This window comes from Diadema setosum, chromosome 22 (assembly GCF_964275005.1).
Source record: "Diadema setosum chromosome 22, eeDiaSeto1, whole genome shotgun sequence".
Taxonomy (NCBI): Eukaryota; Metazoa; Echinodermata; class Echinoidea; order Diadematoida; family Diadematidae; genus Diadema; species Diadema setosum.
The window spans coordinates 4,368,734-4,392,972 of NC_092706.1; the positions used below are offsets into that span (position 1 = coordinate 4,368,734).

Genomic DNA, 24,239 nt, shown 5'->3' on the forward strand with positions numbered 1-24,239 from the left:
AATGAATGAATAGTTGATAATGTAAACACTGGGCACTGATGTATGATCATTCACGTACAGTACGTACCAGTACTAACAGACAAAAAGACATAATTTTGGATACATACAGATGCATTAAAAAGGGTATGTTCTCTATCACTGGCAATTTAAAAAGCATAAATACAGTATCTGCTCAACGACAAACCATCTCAAAAGATTTTCCTCTAGAAACAAAACGTGTGACAGACCAATATAAATAGTGCACTTTGCGGCTATTGTACCTTGCTTTCAGTTTTGATTTCATCATCTGCTCTCATGAAAGACACCATACTGTATTTGGTTTTTGATTTATGCTATACTTTTAATGAATTCAATTTTCACATCCAAAATATCCACAAGAATAAACAAATGACTCAATCATTCTTGGTTTCGTTGTTTTGTTGTCATTTTGGGAGGATAATAAAAATTTCCTCACTCTTAATATCGATAAATCTTTCATGATCTTTCACCATATTGCAGGTTAAAAAAAGGGGAGCGATTTCCCATGATAAAGATACTGCAGAGACCAAAACATTGAGCTGTCAATAATACACTTACAAATCAATATCATTCGTCATCTTATCTTATCTTATCTCATCTCAAGTACCACAAATATCTCCCACAGTTCACTCACCTGATAAGTGTCTGACTTCCATCAAATTGCTGAATCGCACTCTCCCGTTTAATGAGGCTGCGGGGGAAAGAGAGAAGCAAATGAGAGAGAATTCGCAATTAGGAGAAACCTTCGCGCTCCTCTCACATGACGCAAATTACCCTGCAGCTCATCGACGTCTCCACAGTCGCACATGAATGGGAGATAATTAAAGTGTATGCACACTACAGGCTAAAAGTGACACACTGCACAAATTCTCACTCATTTCGGTAATGTTTTTGAGGGGATTACCGCTGCATTCTCCAGAAGAATTCTTCGCTCTTTCTTCCCACGTCCATTGCAGACGTCTATAAAACCTTCCACTGAACTTTCACATATTAACTTTAGAGGGAGTGCTTTAGATATGAGCCTGATGGTTCTTTTGAGGGCTGGCACTTCACATGAACTGAATTTCATTTTTAACACAATTTTACTGCATGTACAGAAAGAGCATTTAAACATTTACTCTACTACACTGACCAATAACTTTTCACATACATACTCGTCAAACATAATGTACAATGGTCGACGGTACTTTGAGATCTACTGGTATACATGTATCTAGATATTCCTTTTCATGCATCACATTTTATCCATGGTTGGTTAAAATTTGTAGGCTATTTGTTCTTTTTTGTTTTTCTTTTTAATACAATATCAGAGTAAACTTTATTGTTGCACTTGCACTACAAGAACTCATTCAAGATAAATTGAAACTTCATTTTGATTCTGACAACTGCAGAATGATTATGAATCACCTGCAACAATAACAAAACATCTTTTCCATCGTCCTATGCCATCAATGAGGGGAAATTTATCCTGCATTTACAGGACAAAAACAAAAGCATTTCATCGGAAATGCAATCCTCATCAAGCACATGTTTAATGAAGTTTAAACACATAAATTGGTTTCTATGGCATAGTTTCCATATTACCACACACAATCTCCACTCTTCATTGAGTATTGCTTGAGCGAAACTTGGCCATAAAGTTTGGTCATCCCAATGTTAATAAATACAAAGAGAAAAACACTTTCCATCAGAGGATAAGGCCTCTGCTCATTGCTTGAGTGTGCACCATATTTTTGACTACCACCCTATACATGTACAATGTAGCAATGCCAGTAGCACAGCACTAGGGACAAGAATGTTTTCATTGTATGCCATACATACAGTGAATGACCTACAAGGAGCCAAGATTGGTTCCACGACATTTGCTCCTGCCACAGTTGCCTCCATGAAAAATCTGCGTGCTAAGCCAAATATGAAACCTACCCACAAACATAACCCTAATCCTAATCCTCGCATCAAGACCCTATAGTATCACAGCCCTAACTCTCAGTCCTTGGAGAAAATAATACCAGAGCAATTGTCGCAGGAGCAAATGTTGTGTCACCACCAAGATCAAATGGTTGGCACTTGGTATAATCTTACAGGAAGTCATATACTGCAAGATGACATTTCTGCAGCGCTTGACGCTAAAGGCCCGGTCACACTGCCTTAAAGACGCGTAAACGCATGAATCATGCAAGAAATTTGGTTGTGCGTGCTTGTCTGTCGAGAATTTTCACTTATTTACGCGATGGAAATCACCGATGAATTGCGCAAGAACTACGGAAAGATCACGCAAAAATCACTAGCAAACCACGCATTTTCAGCGCATAGGCACACAAAGGCCCCAAATGGAGCGAATTCATGGTTGTGTGCGACGACTGAGGTCCACGGAAAACCACGGATAATCTGCGCATTATCACTAATGAACTGCGTATGAATCGCGCATGAATGCGTTAGTGGCAACATTTTCGCGAACGAACACTGATATTCCAAGCATATTTTGTGCATTGTTCACATAAGGACTACGCAAACTACGCAAAAATTACGTAAAACACTCACAATACTGTGTAAACTTTTACGTGAAGCCCAATTTTGAGCTGCTCAAAACCTGGAATCGCGTAAAGCTCCGATCCAGCAAGGTCCAGCGCACATCGGCGGACAACTACGGAGGCTCCACGTCAGATAAACTCATGAAATGCGCAAATCGCGCATGTATCGCGTAAGGCTCAAATTTCTTACGTGATTCATGCGTTTATGCGACTTTTGGGCAGTGTGACTGGGCCCTAATGTTGCTTGTGTTGAATAATTCTTCCTTTTCCACGCCCCCCTCCCCCAAGTTCACACTGTCCCATGGCAGTTACTTTTTCGTGGATCGGGACTTCTCAACAATTTGGCACGTGGTTCAATTTATGATTGTTGAGTACAGTACTGAACGGAGAAATGTATGCAGAATGAAAGTTAATATTTTTGCATGTTTTTAAATAATTTCCAAATAGCACATGATTCATGAAATATGTGAAAATAAAAGCCTCGTGAAATATTCGGCATACACAGAAATCAATAGTGTAAATTATGCTTTTTTTGTGGGTCTTTTTGTTAGTTTGTGTTTTGAGGGGGTGTTCATACATGTATGATGCACATGAACAGTACACAAAAGAGCACAGTAAGTTATGCTGTTTCACGCAACAGTACTCTTCTTTGAGCAGGATTTCAGCATTTACTGCCACTCAGTGATCAGCAATAACAATGGGATCTCATGTAAATGCCACCAAAGTGAACTTTCACCCTCTAAAGCGGACACACTCATCACAACACGCACACAGTGTTCAGTTAAAGCAAAGCATCCACCACATTTAAAACACAGATTGCAGTGGCCGATCCTAAGGGGGGGGGGGGCGCACCAGGCACGCACCCCCCTCTTTATTTGTTGTTAAAACAAAAGAAATAAAAAGAAAAAAAATTAGACGAAACCTGGAAGTAGCACCAGAAATATTGTTTGCCCCCCCCCCCCCCCCCCCTTACAGGATTCCTGGATCCGCCCCTGGATTGGATTGGGACGTTGTACCTGGTTTTCTGATTTTTATAGTGGGCGTGTGATACAAATTACAATATACTTCAGTTCTGTACAGAAGACCAGGGTGTACCAGTAACACTAATAAAACCCGTTTTGGAAAGAGCAATAAGGGCTTTCACTCGTTTGCTGGCAAAAAAGGGGGGGGGGAGAAAAAAAAAAACCAACCATCCCTGAAACCAAATCTGCAGGATTAGCATTTCATGTTGCAGCATGATTTGTTACTTGATCGCACAGCCGCTTTCAAAGTCTCACTGAGGCTATATTTTACTATAATCAGAGAAGGATGAGGAAAATAATACATTACATCTGGGAGGTATTTTTAGTCAAAAGTTACACCTGTATAATACAATATTTTTCCCCTAAAAATTCAGCGAAAAGAGATAAAGGCAGGCATAGAAGCTGCAGACGTCAAAACCATTCAATGTGATCAAAACCTGAAAACTGCTGAGAGTTTGATATTGTAATGAAATGAGGTTAGAGCACGGAAGTTGGTGTCTCTGGTACGTCTGGTTAAGACGTAGGGGGCGTGCGGTGACCCCATGACCGTATGAGTTTCGATGGGGGTCACGGGTCGCACGTGGTTATACTCTCGCTCGGGCAGAAGGAGCGAGGATTGGTGAGCTGACGCTCGTCGGGGGCGGACGTGTCCGCGGAGTCCCCCCGTGGTTTTGTAGTGTATTGTACACTAAAGTCTTGTAACGCTGTGTGTATCGGCCATTCGTGCGGCGATACAGTGGTGCATCGTGTCAGGCGACTGGTCCTGACGGGTAGCCGGATTGGCGAGTACGGTAATAAAGTTCTTCTTCGCACGCACTTCGATTGTCATCTCGGTGAATTATTGATGCTTTCTCTACGTGATGATGCGATATGATGTGATCCTTGTGAGTCTGCATGAGGTGTCCGCGAACTTACCCAAAAAAGATCCCACACAATAACTGGAGAAATCCGGTTATATTACATTGGTGGCAGCGGTGGGATGGGTTGCGTGGACCAGGAGACTGCTATAACGATCATTTTCATGTTATTGTGACATATTTTGCATTAGAGGAGAGATGATTAATCCTGCAGTGCTATAGTAGTGCCCTCGTTACGAATGTCTACTATATTTTTCGTTGCCTGCAGGGTGAGTCTGGATCAGTAAATTCATCTTGCGTATATTTCGTCCTGCAGGTGAAAGACGCCTGCAGGTGAAAGGCGCCTGCAGTTGAAGTTGAAGGGCTCCTGCAGGTGAAAGGCGCCTGCAGTGAAGGACGCCTGCAGGCGGAGGCGCCTGCTGCAGGGGAAAGGCGCTTGCAGGCGAAGGCGCCTGTATTGTTTTAGACTTTACGCAGCCTGGAGAAGATAAAGAGAGAATAGCGCCTGTCAAGAGGACCCTATAGCGCATGCAGTGTCAGCGGTGCCTTCAAATTGAATGCCCGGTATGCCTGCAAGTTCATCTGTCAATACCGACATCATGAAGTTGAAGTTGTTTGAGAGGCAGAAGTCTACGCCGGAAGAAAATACAGTAGGACCCTACTCGTCAAGAAGAAATAGTAGCGCCTGCAGTGCCAGCGGTGCCTTCACATTGAATGCCTGCTATGCCTGCAGTGCCATTAGAAGTGCCGTCAGATCGAATGCCTGCTATGCCTGCACAGGCATGACTAAAGTTCACGATCAGACTGAAATTCTGTTCGCTGGTGCATTTTAATGCAATTCTGCGTTGCTACACATCATGACAACGGAAATGACAAGGTCCGTTCCTGGTTGTAGGAAGGTTGTCGGACGTGACCTGCCGAACACAAGAGAAAACATCGGAAAGAAAAGCGGTGTGCACGTGGATCGAATGAAACAGTGCTTTGGCGAGCCGTTGTTGCAGTCGTGGATCGAGGCTGGTGGAGGTATTGATGCTCCTTTGCAGGAGCCGGATCGTCATGTCCTCCTGGCACCATGCACCTCGGAAGTTCCTCAACGAAGCTGCAGACGTTCGACCAGAGTCTGACCCTATCGATTCGCACACCGGCAAAGATGAATCCATTTCTCAGACGTTTTCCATACTGATCTCCGACGCAATCAACCAAGGAAGCGAAACTCTCCTCAGCGATACGATGACTCGTATCAGGGATGCTGGGTAGAGCGCCAGATGATTGTAGTGACTCGTGTACAGCCGCAACTTAATGTATATAATGTAGGAAACTGCGGGATCCCTGCAATAGGTGCACCATACCTGCAACGCCATTTGCTACCTCGACAGGTTGACACCAGCAGTGACATATTGTCATATCTGTCATGTGGTCTGCGAGATGACTTACGATAAGGATATCTGGTACACCAAGTGGGACGGCGCAAGGAGTTCTCCGGAGACGCTATGGTTGGAGTGCAGGACGGGAACCCCTAGCGGAAGGCGCAACGACTTATGACGTTACAGTGTTCTATTTGTCTTTAAAATATGGACTGCTATTAAGAGAGCTTTGTTTATTTTTTTTTGTGTGTAAATACGTGTAAATACAATGTAAACTATCGGAAAAGCTATACTTTTGGAAGTTAACTTCTGCGTTCGTTGTTTAAGCTAGGCGGGAGACCATGATGCATAGGCCTAGTGATGAATACCTCGCTTGTTCAGTAATGATGCGGTTTTCACATCTTTTTTGTAAGTGTGTTTATTAAGTTATGTAAATACATGTAAATGCAAAGTTGCGAACCAGTGTTTCGCGTATGTACGTCATACACTTGGTTGTTTTAGCGTGTAAGAATAGGTAAATGTGCTTTATACGCTTAAGTAATTTGTGAAGTTTATGTAAAAATGTTGTTCTCGCGTTATTGTTTATGTTTCCGTTTGTGTGGGATACGGGATTGTAGTATCCGGTTTTGGTCATTTCATTGTTTATGTAAAGCCCGAGTTGCCCTAGTCAAGGGACTGACTAGTCTTAGGGAGGGGCTGTGTAATGAAATGAGGTTAGAGCACGGAAGTTGGTGTCTCTGGTACGTCTGGTTAAGACGTAGGGGGCGTGCGGTGACCCCATGACCGTATGAGTTTCGATGGGGGTCACGGGTCGCACGTGGTTATACTCTCGCTCGGGCAGAAGGAGCGAGGATTGGTGAGCTGACGCTCGTCGGGGGCGGACGTGTCCGCGGAGTCCCCCCGTGGTTTTGTAGTGTATTGTACACTAAAGTCTTGTAACGCTGTGTGTATCGGCCATTCGTGCGGCGATACAGTGGTGCATCGTGTCAGGCGACTGGTCCTGACGGGTAGCCGGATTGGCGAGTACGGTAATAAAGTTCTTCTTCGCACGCACTTCGATTGTCATCTCGGTGAATTATTGATGCTTTCTCTACGTGATGATGCGATATGATGTGATCCTTGTGAGTCTGCATGAGGTGTCCGCGAACTTACCCAAAAAAGATCCCACACAATAACTGGAGAAATCCGGTTATATTACAATATATACCCATATGACCACAAACTGTGCAGTCACTGGCATTCAAATTATGCTATACTCCCAGCATTTTCAGTACCGGTACTACGTAAATATTTGTTTGATGGCCCTAAAACTCCTACTAACACAAGCATTTTGCCTCCTGTAATTTTGATGCAGAGTTTATGCATTATACTTTCTAAACATCACTGTATGTGCAGGAGACTTCCTTCCATCAAATATGATACCAGGAATGATTTCCTGGCCCAGTCAAATTAATGCTCTTGGCCCAAATTTATGAAAGTAGTCTAAAGGTCAAACACAGTTCCCATACAGCTGCAGAAATTGTTTGTTTTTGCTCTGAGATGGAGACCTATGTATAAAAAATTTGTGAAATGACACTGTGATAACACAATTTCAGTTGGGTAACAACAAAAATGCTGAAATATTATTCAAAATGGTAGGGCAGAAGTATATCAGTTTCAGAGTTTTCGCAATCGTGATTGCCATGCGATGTTTTATAATTGATATTAAGCCATAGCAGTATTTCTCGAACGAGAGTGCGAGCATGTGCAGCTTGCTAAGCATGCTAACGAGCTGCACGTGGTATAACTGCTAGGGCATGGTTTTAATCGTTTTCGTTTCATTTCATTTTGTTTTCGTTTCATTTATTTCCATTTCGAATAGACAAATATACAACAAATACAATGCATACAATACACTTCATTAACCATTCCTTTTGTACAATCTGAAATTAAGCCTTTGTTTAAAAGTCAATGTGAAATGTGAAATAAACAGAGAACTTTACAAAAAGGCTGAGGCCTTGATGGGGGGGGGGGGAAGAAAAAAAAAATCTGTTTGTGTTTTAATAGCCGAGTTCACTGTGAACAGATGAAAATCATTACATTTTATGCAGTCATCACATACTAGTAATGTTCTTCCTACCCACTGCCGAGATTTGCATAGATCCATGGACTATACCTGTATGTGAGTTTCCAATGTAGTCAGTGGAGGGCATCTCATATGCATTGTGATGTCTCAACAGAATGAGCCACAAAAAAAAAAAAAAAAAAAATGGAAAGAAAATATTGTGCTTCTTTTGCAGGAAATTAATATCTCTGTGTTCCGCATACTGTGTTTACTGTGGTGGAGTTAATGACTCAGTAAATTACAGCTGCACCATGCCCTCAGTATACCAGAATAGGGGTGGGGGGTGGGGGAGGGGTACACCTAGGTGTTAAAGATGTGGAAAAAAAAAAAGCTTGTTTGTACACTCAAAAGCCACATAATACATACTGGCTCTACAGGAGAGTACACGTACATGCTGTCAATACACCATGGCCTCTTTGAAGGAGGTATGGCTGTTCACGTGGTTGTCCATTAACTCGTATTCAGTGCATTGGTTACAATTATATTGTGTTTTGGGAAATCAGCAGCGGGTCAGGCTCTCCCCGAGGATTAAATCACTTTTCTCCTCCTGTCTAGCCAGGACTCAGAAATCAATTTACAGTACTGGCCTTACCTCACATGCCAAAACCCATCCCAAGTATAAAATGTCAACATGATCTGTGCATTTCAGGGTAGGAAAAATGCTGTTTTTATTATACAATGCATTTTCTGTTTTTTTTTACTCAGCCTGTTTAACAAGTTGAGGACGAGTCTCAAATACACTCGGGCAAGTGTAGATGGGAAATGCGTGTTGTGGCAAAATCAGTCCATCCTCAATAGGTTATTAAAGCCAGTTTGTGTTCAGTTTACAATATTAGTTAACTCTTCTAGTTTCAGCAATTTAAATTTCTATTTCAATTCAAATCAAATTTCATTTCCATTATCACATTTTTGTTTTTTGATACAATTTCATTTCCAATATCACATTTTTTGTTTTCGATACCATTTCATTTCCAATATCACATTTTTGTTTTCGATACAATTTCAAGGAAAAACCAAGAAACGATATATTATGAAAAAATGTAAATAAATATTTACGACTCGAGTTGAAAATATTAATTGAACTAGAAAAGAGAGGGTCATGTACAAAAAAAAAAAAAAAAAAAAAACCATGGAATAGCACATATATATATCCACATGACTCAAGACACATACATGTACATTGTATGTACAGTACGTTTGAAGCCACACAAAGAAATTTGTGGGTGGATTTGAGTGTGTTTAGTGTGTTAGTGTGTGTGTGTGTGTGAGGATGTTGTGGTCTGTGGATAAGAGCCTACAAGTACAGTATGCATGCATGCATATCCGCCTACATGTATTTATCTGTGTGAACATGTCCCATTGTAATGTACAGTATGTAGGAACTTATCAATTTCTCTAATGGAATAATTTTCTCCAGACGGCACTCATCTGAATGAGAATGACATCAATTCCACACACCGGGCGATCTATACTCTCGAGGCCCTCAGATACCATCAAGACCTATATAGATACTATATCCCTGGCACTATCCCCCTGAGAGAGCATGTACTTTATCTCGGATGGGATTCCGATCAAACCTATCAACCCATCGCAGGCTTTCATACCCACAGCCTCAACTCAAAACCCATTTCGGTGGATTCACACTCCAGTGCCTGACAAAGTTCTATTTTCTGATTGGATGCAGGAACGGACAACCAACCACATTTTCACTTTTCTGCAAAAAATGAAAGAGCTCTTGACTTCCCTCCTTCAGAAAGCAGAGGGAATACTATACATAACATTAACAAATTGAAGGAATGTGCACTTTTCATGAATTATATTCAATTTTGTAGAATCTACTGTTACTATATTTTTTTATCTCATTTCCCATACGTGACATCAAAAACTGTAGCAGTCTTCTGATACAGCGACGGCTGCTCCGAAAGTCTAAAAATTCATAACTTTTCTCAAACAGATTGTCCGATTGTCGTTGAACTCTGCTGATGTGCTCTACTATTGCTGCATTCACTCCATGCACATTGATATAAAGTACAATGTATTTTGGGGTTTCATTCCCCCTGTAAAATCAATGTCAACCCTTCCATTGCCATCGGCAATTTCATTGTATGCAACCCCAATGGCACATTCAGGCTGTGGTAATGGCAGAGTTACGGCATCTGGCATCTCGTAGAGTTGTGAATCCTGTCCCATTTATTGGGCCTAGATTATGGTTTAAAGTCACTGACCTAATTTCCCTTGCTGCGCCATGATGCCAGTTCCAGTATTTGTAAGGGACCAGTTAAACAGACTGGTCTGTGATATCGAGACAAGGTAAGTTTGTCCATGAGCTTTGGTTTGTGTAGTTTGTTCAGGAGTCGATAAAGGGTAGAAGGTCATTCCTGCCCAATGTTTAATGTTACTTCTAACACCCAAAGAGGTCAATATGATCTGGGTCATTTCATATAGCTAGTATTGTAAAAGTGGAAATCTTCATGGTGTAGAAATTTTCACACATTTTGCGCAACCTGAAACTAGTGTGAAAATAAAAGCACACAAATATTTTTGCATGTCACATGTCCCGGTATGAAAAACTGATGTCTAGATTCTGCAGAATTAAAAGACATGCAAAATTAAACTTATCCGACCAAGCACAAAAAAAAAAGTAACCCTGTGGGAGAATTTGTAAACTTCCTTACGTTTTGTTTTTATTTTAAGTGCAGACACAGAAGCTGTTCACCCGAATATCATTTCCAGCTTAAAACTAAAATAACTAAATACATTTTTTTTAAAATCAAACTGGGATTGTAGAAGAGGGTCTGAATGATTAGGGTCAAAGGTTGAGTGTTGCCTGTAGACCAGAAACCAGTAAAAATGATTGTACTTCAGTACCAGAGTCTATCTTGAAATGTATGAGTTTATTGCCTAGAAACTTCTTTAAAGTTGGGCTCTTTTTCTTTCAGTCACATTAGAGAAGCAACAGTGGGTTGATACATCTGCCTATCCACGCAGTGCTATGCACATACATGTACCATGGGTTATCCCATAAAATCAATAAAACATCCCATAAAATCAATGGGACACTTCTTGTACACAAACAGTTGGTACCAGATCTACATTGTACTTACAGTGCGGAACTGATGCATTCTCTTCAATGAAGCTTGCTAAAAGTTTAGTTGATACGGCTACAGACATACATAAAAAGTCTTCCAGACTGAAATGGCTCAGTGAACCAGGAACTGGTAATAGAAAGACCAAAAACCTCAACCCTATCTCTTTTTCAGCCAAACATCCATTGGATAATTTGAAAACAAAACCTCTAGAGCAAGAAGTGGTATTCAGTGAAAGTTCCACTGAAGAGCTTTTATAGTAACCATCAAAGGATATTCCTATGTTGAAAAAAACAAGAGTATAATAAAATAAAGGTGGTACATAAGATTTGGAAAGGAGGCACAATACCTTTAAAGTTTTATTGCTTCACATTGGTTTACACTTTTGAAAAAAAAAAAACTGATTATTCCTTTCTTAATAAAATTTCTTTTAACTCTGTTTTACACCTTCAAGGACTATCATGAATGGTCAAATAGTTCATGCAACTGGTGCATTTGAAATCTTACTGTACACAGTTGTAGTGTACATACATGATACACATGATTACAATGTACATAGTAGATCATGAACTGAATTACTTGAAACATTGAAAGGGGTTTATTATTACTTTTTTTTTATCTGTGGGCCTACCACTGTATGTACAGTATGAATCGCAGGGAGGCTGCAACCTTTTACTACAAATTTTACAATGCAGGTAACGCTCTGCGTGCAGGGCTACATGTACACTATACCATACACATCACACACAATTCCCAATCTTATCAGCACAATGTACACAGGGAGTAAGTAAACAGCATGCATAACAGTCCTCACTATACTGTACATTATGCACAATGCATTTCTGAACAAGAGGTAGAGAGATTAACGCTGGAAAAAAAAATTTGTTGACCTCCAAATGAATAACAGAAAACACTGAAGTCAGACCCTGGGATGAAAACCTACTTGTACATTTTGTAAGTTGTATATAGGCTTTCATTGATGCATTCTATACAACATGTAAAGAATGTGATGGTTATCAGGGTGTGCATGTGTGTGTGTGTGGGGGGGGGGGGGGGACTATAAATTTTAGTTTTAATAGGCTGTATGGAGTAGATCACTAGTACTGTGTGGCATATCCTACACACACACACACACACACACACACAAATATATATAGCAGAAACCAGTCGGCAGTAACTGCTAATAATTAAACATCATGAGTAGCACTGACATTGACACACTAGAGAAAAAGGAACAAACTGATAGTGATAACTTTTCAAAAACATCCTGGTGTGTTTTCTGTTGTTTTTTTTTTTTCTTTGCACATACTGTACAATGAGGTTTAAAAAAAAATACTCAGTCACTGAGATTGCATCTTACAAACACCTCCCCCCCCAAAAAAAAAAAAAAAAAGACATCAAAGGGAAATACAAATGTAGTTTTGTACACAAAATTTTGCTAATTTTAATTTTTCCCAAATATTTTTTGCCAAAGCATAAATTACAATTGTACCTGCCGAGGACGTGCAAAAATTTATTATTCTCAAGAACATATACTGAAATTAAAATTTGTGACCTTCTGTGTACAAACAGAATGAAAAGCTGATCAACACGTACATCATAGAGTTGCCAATTTCTCTTACTCTCCAAAACTTATCCATTCTAAATCTTTTTACATGTCTGAATTTTTTCCTTAAATTTTCACTGATCTACTCCTTTAATTTTTCTACTTTCATGCAAAGCAACATGCTATCAGGGAGGAATGCCCCTTTAAATCCCAAACACCTTTTTCTAATCTGTGTGAGTATTAAACCTGGTGCATTGCTTCTATTACTGGTACTTACTGGAATCACTGGGCTCACTGAAGCTACTGCTCCTACTACCCTCTTTGTCGCTGTCGTTAAACTTCACGGGAACATACAGCGGCTCACTCTGCAAGGCAAAACACAAGAAATAGAATGTTGCAAGGTTATTATTTCTTACATCGCATTTTGGAGCAAACTGATCACATCGCAGCAGTGTGTGTCAGAATAGCATTTTTCAAATTTCAGATCCTGCCAACACAATTTTGATAATTTAAACAAACATACAAACAAATATCAATATTGAATTTGTTGGGTTATTAAGGCATCAAAAATACTGATTAGACAACTACAAAGTACAAGTGTATACTACAATATACAGCCAAAAAAAAATTTAAAAAATTCAGCCATAGGGTTATCATTTGAATCTTATTAAAGCTCATATACGTTGTAGATTCACCTCAACCATATCGACCCTGGCACTGTTTTGCCAAATGAGCACATGATGCAAATTGAAAAGTGAGTATTAAAAGGAGAACTAGAAGCTACCTTTACCTTTAAACTGAGAGACATGTGACACAATGACATTCATTAATGCAATGTACTGTAATCTACCTAATGTACTCTCTAGCTCTCTCTGCCAAACATTAACTCAGGCATCCATCCACACAAACACATTACACTACATGACACACATCTTTAAATAGACATGCTAAGCACACACACTGGCATAGATCAGACACTCTCCCTACAGATAATTTGGATAATTGAAGGGGTCGGTGCAATATAGTGCTAACCCACACTTTTGTCAAAATTGAGTTACATGCATTTTCATAATGCTTAGCCAACACTCTAACCTCTGTGAAAATATCATATTTGAATTCAACCTACAATGTATAAGATGGTAAAAAATGCATTCATGTTTTATTAATGTACAATGTATGGACTTTCCAAACATTCAACAGTGATTCAAATCTCAAAATTACTATTGTGTGGGTTAGCACTATATTGCACCGACCCCTTCAATTGTATGGAGCCTATTGTGGGGGGGGGGGGAGGGAGGAACACACTTCCTCACATCCAATTACTGCCACAGATATGTTTGTTTGTTTGTTTGTTTGCTTTTTCAACCACATTCCTTCCTCAAGGCACCATTTGCTACATGTACGCTGTTCTGACACTAAAACCACAACTTCCACAATGTCCTTCACTGTATTCCAATTGCCTACAAAGATGATCTGCCATCAGGCCTACTTCTCTATAACAATTGCCATGTATGAAAAAAAAAACAAACAAAGATTGAAATAAAAGGCATACTGATACATACACAATGTATGCCTACATACATACACACATGTACATGAACTTATACATTTTTTCATACATACAAAATACATTGTCGGTAAGGTACATGTAAAATGAATTAATAAATACATAGGGCCTAAATGAAGAAATAGATAAATAATATAATGATTCCCCCTGCTAAATGACTCAGCCCTGACCACTGCCCCATATGACACAGCGCACACACACAAACAATACAAAAACAAAAGATCATATACGTGGAGGTAACGGGTGACTCATCAAAGGCGATAGCAGGTTGCACAATGCACTCGTCAGAGAGTGCGGACATTTCTCCGCTCTTTTGATTTTAATAGAACACCTCCGTGGAGTCCTTGCGGCTGTAGAGATCCACCTCCCTGTTCTTAGAATTCTAGGCACTACCCAAGGAAAATATTCCGCACAGTGGTCATGGGCAGGAACACAAATGCCCTGACACTATTTAATAAACGGTATTCACGGAATCCTGAAACTTTTGTAGCCATGAAGATTGAATAACAGTATCCTGCTAACCCATATTTTTGTTGGCCATGTTTGTTGACACTTACATGGTATGGGGATGTGGTGTCTTTTGTACATGTGCATCTGTACCTTTTTGTATGGATTTGTACACCTTTGTATGCAGGATCATAGTCAATGATACTGAGTATGCAATGTTTAAAATCAATACAGAAATCCATATCCACACAAACACATTTATGACTTTATACACCATTTCTATTTTTTTTCTGTTTTTTCAAAAGTAAGTTTTTACAATTAAATTACCCATCCATAGAAAATTTATGAACACGCGGAGTCTATTCATCTTTCTGCATTCACTGAATTTAATTTGTTCCAGATAATCTGAACCCCAAATACTTTTAACTGTACACCATATTTGGAAGCATACCATACTGCCAATCAGGACTTTTATGGAGAGCAAACAAATGAGAAATAAGCATCATTCATCCTCATTTATAATGTAGGCCTACAGAGCAATTCTGTTAGGGGATCTTTTTTTTCACAATTTAATATATATAATTTGCTAATTTTAGCAATATCAATTACAAGTACGGTTGTACAGTACGCGCAATAAGAAACGCCTCCGTCAAAATCTCTGGCATATACACCATAGGCTATGATGACTGTTCATGGAACAATCACACATAAAGCACGGTGTTTAAAGGGACTGTACAGTACTGGTTAAGGTGGCGATTCATGTTTTGAACATTCTTAAGTGAGATAATGAGAAACCTCTTGTGAAATATGAAAGAGCATGTAATTTTAAGAAGGATTCAATGTTTATTTGATGAAGATTGGTTTTCAAATGGCTGAGATATCCAAAAAGTGATAATAATAAAAGGCGACATGCCACAACTTTATTAGGAACTCTTTGTTTCACCTTGTTTTTTGGATATCTCAGCCATTTCAAAACCGATTTTCATCGAATAAACTTGTGATACCCCTTAGAATTGCATGCTCTTTGGCATCTCATAGAGTGGTTTCTGAATATCTCGCAAAACGTTAAAAGCTAAATCCTCAACTTGACCAGAACTGTACACACCCTTTAAGGATGATACCTTTCCATATGAATCATACATTTTATCACAGAGCAGCTGAATGTTTAGATTGTTGCTAAGCAACATGACATTACATCTCTAGCAGGATCCTTATTGTGCATTGCCACATGACAAACATGCAGCATTTCATGCCCATCACAAGATCACAGTTGGAAAAATATGACTAGTCTTGTCTTATTGACTGGCAAGAAACGATCTAAGATTTTTCTAGAGGCCATTGAGAAATTTGGACATTCTCTCTCACAAATCTATCAAAAATTTCGCTCATAAATCTAATACAAATTTATCGTCTCAAAACATCATGTAAGGGTCAAATTCTGATAAAACTGATTTCATAGCCCTATTTTGTGGTAAAGAATGAACCATATGTCTAGATTTAGATCTATGACTTTCAGGCAAAAAATGCTCAACCCCAGCTCATCTCGATAAACTGCCAAAGTATGGACCTAGCAATTTCTGGAATAACCTTAAAAGGGTCGTTCATCGAAAATGTTGTCACACTCTCAAATTTCAAATAATAGCTACCAGTCGTTTCCTGATGATATTCAATTGATCCTAAAATTCTTGCTTTTTGTTAAAGATACCGAGTCTAAGAGTACACATGATATCGTAAATCACATCTTGATGAACACATAGAGTGTGCATGTAGTGAACCTGGATTCTTGTACAAATCACATTGTACAACGAGTTAGGTGCGATACATTTTGATCGTGGCTGTGATCTTTTCTTTTCTAATGGCAGCTCTCTAGGAGAGCATCCAGATGACAACAGATGGTACTAAAAGTTTATAGGACAGTTTATACGGCAGTTCGGTTTCCTGATGGTATTCAATTGATCCTCAAATTCTTGCTTTTTGTTGAAGATACCGAGTCTAACAGTACACATTATATCGTAAAACACATCTTGATGAACACAGACAGTGTGCATGTTGTACACTGTACATGTATGTGACCGTGGATTCCTAGATACGAATCATAATGTAGGTGCGATACATTTTGATCGTGGCTGTGACCTTTTCTAATGGCAGCTCTCTAGGAGAGCATCCAGATGACAACAGATGTTACTACGAAAGATGAGAGAATTTAATCTCAAATGGAGAATCTATGAACACAGATTCCATCTCTCCCTCCCTCTACCTCTGTGGTGCCACTGTGCACCCATGCCCCTTCAATTTTCTGACATACAATGTATTTCTGTGTCATTTTTACATAATGTAACAACATGACACAAGCAATCAAACGCACGGGGCAACTCCCCCCATCTGCTGTGGATTTCCCCGGCTACCCACTCTTGGTATGAAATGAGACATATAATGGATCCGAATTGGGGCCTGGAGTAGGTTACGGTGTCAAAGTACAATCATCATCACCAATACACAAGCTGCAAAGAAAGTCTGCACACAGCAGTCTTTCACTTACCAGTAGGTTATCTGGTGCCACTATGGTGTCATCATTGTCCATATCATCTTCATCAATAACCTGCCGATAGCAATAAAAGGGAGGCAAATAAAAAACTAATAACAATAATAATATGTGTAACTTATACTGTATTGTACCAAATCTACTTTGTAGAGCACTCAGGGTGCATACATACTATCATTGAACATGAAAGAGTCATCAACAGAACAGAATGTTGCCAAAGTTTACAGAGTGTGGATGAACATGTTTCTTCTGTTTTACCCGTCATGATGCATGCAGGCGTAAATAATAAAGGACTGTATAGGAAGGGTTATTTGATGCTCAGCTTTAATGACATACAGTACAAATATCACTCGAGCATCCAATAATGTAAAACATTATATTTCATTTGTCAGCATAATATCATATGAAAGTCTGTACTAAAAAGCAAAAACAATCAGTCTGTCTTCTGCCGGTTAAAACAAGCTCTACGCGTAATTGACTGAGTATCATGGAACTGTTTACTAAATTGTTTCACAAGCAAACTACAAACCTTACATACTTTTGTATCTCTATACATGTAATATTTCATTAAACGCATTGATCAGCAATTTATGCTCTAATGAAAATATGAGGGTCTTTTTACTACATGTACATCCACATTTCTTTAATATGACACAATTTTAACATGACTTGATATTCATTTTCTTGCTTCATTTCCTCAAGTGCATAATTTCTAAAAGCGTTCTGATAATCTCCACCCCCCATCCCTATAAACATACATAATTTGCAACAATTATAGGCCCATACTGCACAGTTGTACATGTACACTGTACATGTATTTGTATGCCGTATTTCACGATTGTTGTTGTTGTTGTTGTTTTGTGAGCTGACTGATACTTGAAAATTAGCAACTCATTAAAACACTGCATCCTGTAACATAATCATGTCATATGTTGAACAGAAATCATCACCTCCTGGGTGGGAAGTCACAAACTACACGTATTCTCCCGAAGATGGAGCATACACTGTAAAGTTTATTTTTCATTCTGCCACTGTAGGTGGTGCTTGATCACATATTCAGCCACTTGTGAAATTTGTCACACAAGTCCCAATTTTACAAAGTATTATCAAAATACAAACAAAATATATAGCTATTTACATGTGTAGGCCTACATGTACAATGGTACAGTACACATCCCCATATCAACTCAATCTCATCTGGAGGGCATGGATTACATGTATATCCGAGTGTAAGCTAATCATTCCCAATCGACAAAAAATGTAAACATTTTAATAGTACTCTATCCTTAGACTAGCTAAAGAATAATAACATGACCTCAAGGACAGTTGGAAAAGTTTGAGCAAAGTTTGTTAGCATCAGTCAAGATTTCTGTAGGCTGAAGAGAGGCCTTCTACGAATACAGTGTACATCTGTACGTGTGCGTACACTGAACAATGGCAAGATACAAAATGAATTGTTTGAGATGGGGGGGGGGGAGGAATTGCTCTCACACATTGACTCCTAGCCAAAGGTTGTTTGCTTCCGATTTTAATAATCAAATAAAAAAAAAAGAATTAAAAAAGATGGAAAACGAGAAAAGCAATCCTTCATCTTGTCCATTGCCTTCTACAGTATACTGCACAATAAGCAGGAAAACATGTGCCTCTGGTTCATGTGTTTGCAGTCTGGCATGATTGCCTGGCGCATGTACTCTACATTGTATTATGCTCTGTGCTATTCAGCGAGTGAAGTACGTATGTTTTCGATGAATAATGACTATGAATAATTTGGTTTTCTTTGTAATTCTCAGCTGGAGTGTGAAATTGTAAATGCCTATCACATTTGTGTGTTTCATCGAGCATTCATACTTCATCTTCAGGTCTTTCGCTCTTTGTTTCTCTAATTTCCCGTAAAATTGTCCAACCATAAGTACAGTATGAAGGACGGTATTGATTGTGATGTTTGGCTTTTAACCAAAATATAGAGCAAGTTAAAATTTGAAAAAAAAAAAAAATCTCTTTTGTCTATTAAAAATCATGCATGGAGATAGTTGCTTTTTTTTTTTGCGCGCGATGACTTTGTGAGTCAGATCATTGGAAAATAGTGTGCGAATAGCGTCACACCACCTGGATTAGAAACGAAAGTCACAAGCTGTCAGCCTCTTCCGTTATTTTAATGATGGACTTTGATCCTTAATGAAACGTGAAACGTTACCGTCTGCAAGTATGTCGGATATCATCCCACAATGGCGGCTCTTGCTGTCAACTGCAGGTTTGAAACTCTCAGTACTCGTACCTCCTTGGTATATTACCAACATAAAAATCCTCTTGTCATAAGCCTCATTCACACTGGACTTTATACCATGTATTTACAGCTGTAATTTTTGCATCGCCATGTTTCTTCATCGCTTCTGGAACTCTTTAATTTTGGCCATCGGTTCACACTCGCCAAAAAAAATAACCCAAATACATTTTATGTACAAATTAACTTTTTAACAGTATACCACTGTATTCAAACTTCCAAATGTAGTGACATGTCAGATACACGAAAGCATGAGGGGCCATGTTATAAATTTTCTATGTTGCAACTAATGGCCATTAAAGTCACAATTTGCAATACTATAACACACATACGTGTATGTGCTACACAAGCTCAAACTGGATACCCATAGTAGAACCTGCAGTTTATGTTGTAGAGATGTTTTTTTTTTTTTTCTTCTTCTTCTTCTTCTTCTTCTTCTTCTTCTTCTTCTTCTTCTTCTTCTTGGAGAAGGACGCACCCTTCACGAGCTCCTGTAAGTTCAACTTTTTCACGCTCTGACCACTTGGTCACCTGATTACAACTCTCATTTATGTGAGAGACGGTTTCGTAGCAGTACCTAGACCAAGTCCACCCACAAAATATATGTGTATTTGTTGTATATAAAAGGGTTTTTTTCACCTAGTATTTCTTGACCTGTGTACGCGGCCATTATGGCCAGCGAGGCTGCACAGGTCCCCCGGGACCAGCCGGGGACTAGTACCTCGCAGCCCGCACCAGCTGCTTCCAACGCTCCCGCCACGCGAACGGAGCCCTTCAGCTCCGTGAGCAGGGACAATGGAATCTATTTCGTTGCCATGCCAGATGTTTCAATTCATGAGTATGTGAAAGCTCTCTCATTGACTACCTCTGCCGAATCTATTATCTCTGCATCACGAATAAGCAATCAGCGCATTGCTGTTTACCTGAAATCACGACAAGCTGTTCTAGAAGCAGTCAACAGCGGGTTGACATACCAAAACACGTTCATACAGATTAATCCCTTGGCACTGCCCACAACCAAGCTTACACTCTCTAATGTGTACCCAGAAATCCCAAATCATGTTCTGTCAAAGCATATCTCAACCTTCTGCAAAGTGGTGTCCCCAATCAGACCCATCCCCCTTGGCTTCAAAGACAAAAACTTCTCCCATATCATGTCTTTCAGACGCCAAGTCCAAGTCATGATTCTGCCCAATGTAACACCACCTGACCATCTGAACATAAGCTACAATGGGGGGACCTACCGTGTCTTCGTGTCTACTGACTCTGTAAGGTGCTTTGAATGCGGCGAGCTTGGTCACGTGAGCCGGGCGTGCAAGAAAGTCGCAAATCAGGACCCCATCGGGAAAGGGAAATCGGACCCCAAACACCCCCCGAAAAAATCAGTAAACCAGCACCCCGACCCCACCACTGCCCCTCCAAAAACCCCTACCCACGGTGCTGGCCCATCAAATGCCAACCATGACCCCACCCCTACTGAATCGCCCCGCCCCCAAAAAGAAAACTCCCCTACCCGCCAACTAAACGACACTGCCCCGCCCCCCGATGACAGTAACAGATCCCCTCACCGTGACGCCCCCTCATGTTCATCAGTCTGGGGCTCACCACCTAGACCGGTTAGGCTGTTTTCTGACGTTGTATCCAAAAGGAAACAAGACCCACCAACTTCAGCTGTGGAAACATCCCAGCTCACTGTACTTGAATCTCGAACCCCTCCACGCAAACTCATGAAAAAAGCCTCCTCTCCAACAAGTTCAAACCCCACTCCCACCCCCACAAAATCCTCCAACCCCGCCTCCTCGGGACTCCCTACCCCCGGGCGGGCGACACCAACACTTTCCACCCCCGTGACCCCAAGTCCAGCTACTCCCACACTAACGTCAAACCCACCCTCCCCAATCCCTCCCTCCCCTGCCTCTGTTCAGGATAGCAGCATCACCGATGCAGCTATGTGGGAAGATGCACAGACATCCGATGACGAATCCGTTGATTGGGCATCATCCTTCCCCTCGAGCCAAGGACCCCTCTCTGACAAACAACTTATTCACTTTCTGAAAGTGGTTAAGTCCCGCAAAAAACCCCTCGAAATAGCCAGGAAGTTCACCCCAAACATCCCTGGACTTGTTCGTCAACTAAGACCACTCAGAAACAGTCCGCTCTTTAAAAAGAGCACACAGCAGCGAATAAGTAAATTAATCAACAAACTAGACGATTGTATGTAAACACATTAGCTATGGATAGATCCCTACATGCTTTTCTGCGTTACCTTATGACGCTGTCATTGCTCACCCTAAACTCTGGGGGCTGCTCTTCACCACTGAAGAATGCTTCCATTAGCTCATACATTGAAAACATTGCCTGTAATCCTGACATCGTATTTCTTCAAGAAATCAACGATTTACCTCAAAACTCCCCCTGCTGGAATGTATGGCCATTGTACACCCCGGTGTGCACTCCCAGTCGTACTCGAGGCTCAGGAGTAGCGACCCTTCTAAAACACACTGTTAATGTTGTAGACTCTGCATGTGTCTTTGAAGACCACATCTTATATGTTAAAGCCGAGTCTAACGATACTCTTTATCATTTATACAATGTATTGATACCTCAAGACGACAAATTTGCATTGGAAGCTATCCGCCGTCTTTCCGTTGACCTAACACAACATGAAGATGGTGTAATTATTATTGGAGGAGATTTTAACAGCACTCCAAATCCCTTACTAGACCGTTTCTGTACATCACAAGAGCACAGACGCAAAATATCTGACTCTCTTAAACATGTCCTAGAGAGCAACCACTTTTGTGATGTCTGGCGTAGACTACATCCCCTCGACCAGGAGTACTCCTGGCAGAGAAACAACCCCAGCATCACTAACCGCGCTTCGAAAGCTAGACTAGATCGCTTTTACACACCTTTCAACCTAATGCCATCCATATATTCATGCTCTATTGTCCCCTGCGCTCTGTCAGACCATTCTGCTGTCATCCTGAAAATAAAACCCCCCTCTTCACAAAAAAGAACCAAGCATATTTGGTACTTTAATAACACCCTCCTTGAAGATCAAGAATATCGAAACACCATCATACATTTCTGGTCCAACTGGCGAAGTGAAAAGAGTAGTTTTCCCAACGTCTCCCTATGGTGGGACTTCGGAAAAATACATATTAAATCACTCACGCAAATGTATAGCTCCAAACTTGCATCTGAAAAGAGAGAAGCTCTGATTACCATAAACAGAAAAATTAAATCTCTCCAGGCTGAATCAAATATGTCACCTGACCTCCAACAAGCCCTCGCTGAACAAAGGAATGAATCTAATTCATTACTTATGAACCAGGCCAGAGGAGCCCTTGTCAGATCGAGATTCAAACTCGCAAACGAAGTAGACACGAGCTCCTCATTCTTCTTTAACCTTGAAAAAATAAACTCTTCCTCCAAAACAATCAACAGAATCAGACTCCCCACAGGCATTATCACTGAAAATCAAAGTGATATAAAAGCCCATGTACATGACTTTTATGAAAGGCTTTATAAACGTGTCGACACTGATCAGAACTCTTTTAAGACTATATCGTCTGATCTACCAAAACTCAATGCTGAAGACTCAAAAACTCTCGACACCCCCTTCACGCCTGACGAAATTACCACAGCTGTTTCACAACTCGGAAAAAATAAGTCCCCTGGCCTTGACGGCCTGACATCCGAGTTCTTTCAAACCTTCTGGCCCACTCTCCGAAACGACTACATTGAAGTTCTACAATACGCAATAGCCTCCGGAAGTTTACCACCATCCTTCCGAAGAGCTGTAATCACTCTCATCCCAAAGAAGGGAGATCTAGCAGATATCGCCAATTGGCGTCCTGTATCTCTTCTAAATACAGACTATAAGATATTTGCCAAAGCACTTGCTAACAGACTAAAACTGTGTGTTGATGAAATTATTCATGAAGATCAAACCTATTGTGTACCGGGCCGCACCATACATGATAACTTACACCTAACTCGAGATGTAATTAATTATGCCAATTATAATAATACTCGACTCGCAATTGTTAATCTCGATCAAAAGAAAGCTTTTGATAATGTCAGTCATGTCTTTCTTTTTAACACCATGAAAGCCATGGGTATCGGCGACTCATTCATCTCCTGTATCAAACTCTTGTACGAAAACGCCGAAGGCATGGTTAAAGTGCACGGGTCCCTCACCGCACCGCTTTCCCTACAAAAGGGGATCCGACAAGGCTGCCCACTATCCGGCCTTCTGTACTCCATTGCCATTGAACCCTTTCTTCACACACTCAGGCACAGACTCAATGGCCATAGCTTTTTATTACCTAACACCAGCACGTGTGTTTCAGTGTCAGCGTACGCTGACGATATATCAATCTTTGTTACCACTGACACTGCCTTTGATATTATTCATGATGTGTATTGCATATTCAGCAAGTCATCCGCAGCATGTCTTAACTATGACAAGTCACAGGGACTGTGGCTTGGCCAATGGGCAAATCGTAGTGACAAGCCCCTCGGATTTAAATGGAGTAATGAGGGGCTTGTCATCCTCGGAGTACACTTAGGTAGTAACAACAAACACATAAATTGTAACTGGATTAAATGCAAGGAAAAACTAAGTAAAACTCTGTCTCGTTGGAGCTCACTCTCCAAAAGTCTCTCTCTCAAAGGCAGGGCCCTAGTTGCCAATCAACTAGCTGCCTCCCAAACATTCCATTGTCTCGCTATTCTTTCACCACCCCAGCGTGTTCTGTCTGAATTACAAGACATGCTTGTCAATTTTATTTGGTGTAATAAAAGACATCTGTTAAAGAAACAAACCTTGTTCCAGGAATGTGAAAAAGGTGGACTTGGTCTAGCTT

General features: G+C 40.4%; 2 protein-coding genes across 2 annotated transcripts in view; one reads left to right on the forward strand and one right to left on the reverse strand.

Moving 5' to 3' along the window:
* Positions 1–24,239, reverse strand: part of LOC140245006 (solute carrier family 35 member F5-like) — a 51,587-nt gene that overhangs the window by 14,552 nt on the left and 12,796 nt on the right. The window contains exons 3-5 of the mRNA XM_072324598.1: positions 17,082–17,141; positions 12,806–12,893; positions 653–709 (exon numbers count right to left, since the gene is read on the reverse strand). Of these exons, the coding sequence (XP_072180699.1) occupies positions 653–709; positions 12,806–12,893; positions 17,082–17,141 (205 nt within the window). The remainder of the gene's footprint in view (positions 1–652; positions 710–12,805; positions 12,894–17,081; positions 17,142–24,239) is intronic.
* On the forward strand, positions 20,520–21,800 carry LOC140245372 (uncharacterized). Its single transcript, XM_072324946.1, has one exon. The coding sequence runs from the start codon at positions 20,520–20,522 to the stop codon at positions 21,585–21,587; it is 1,068 nt and encodes a 355-aa protein (XP_072181047.1). The 3' UTR covers positions 21,588–21,800.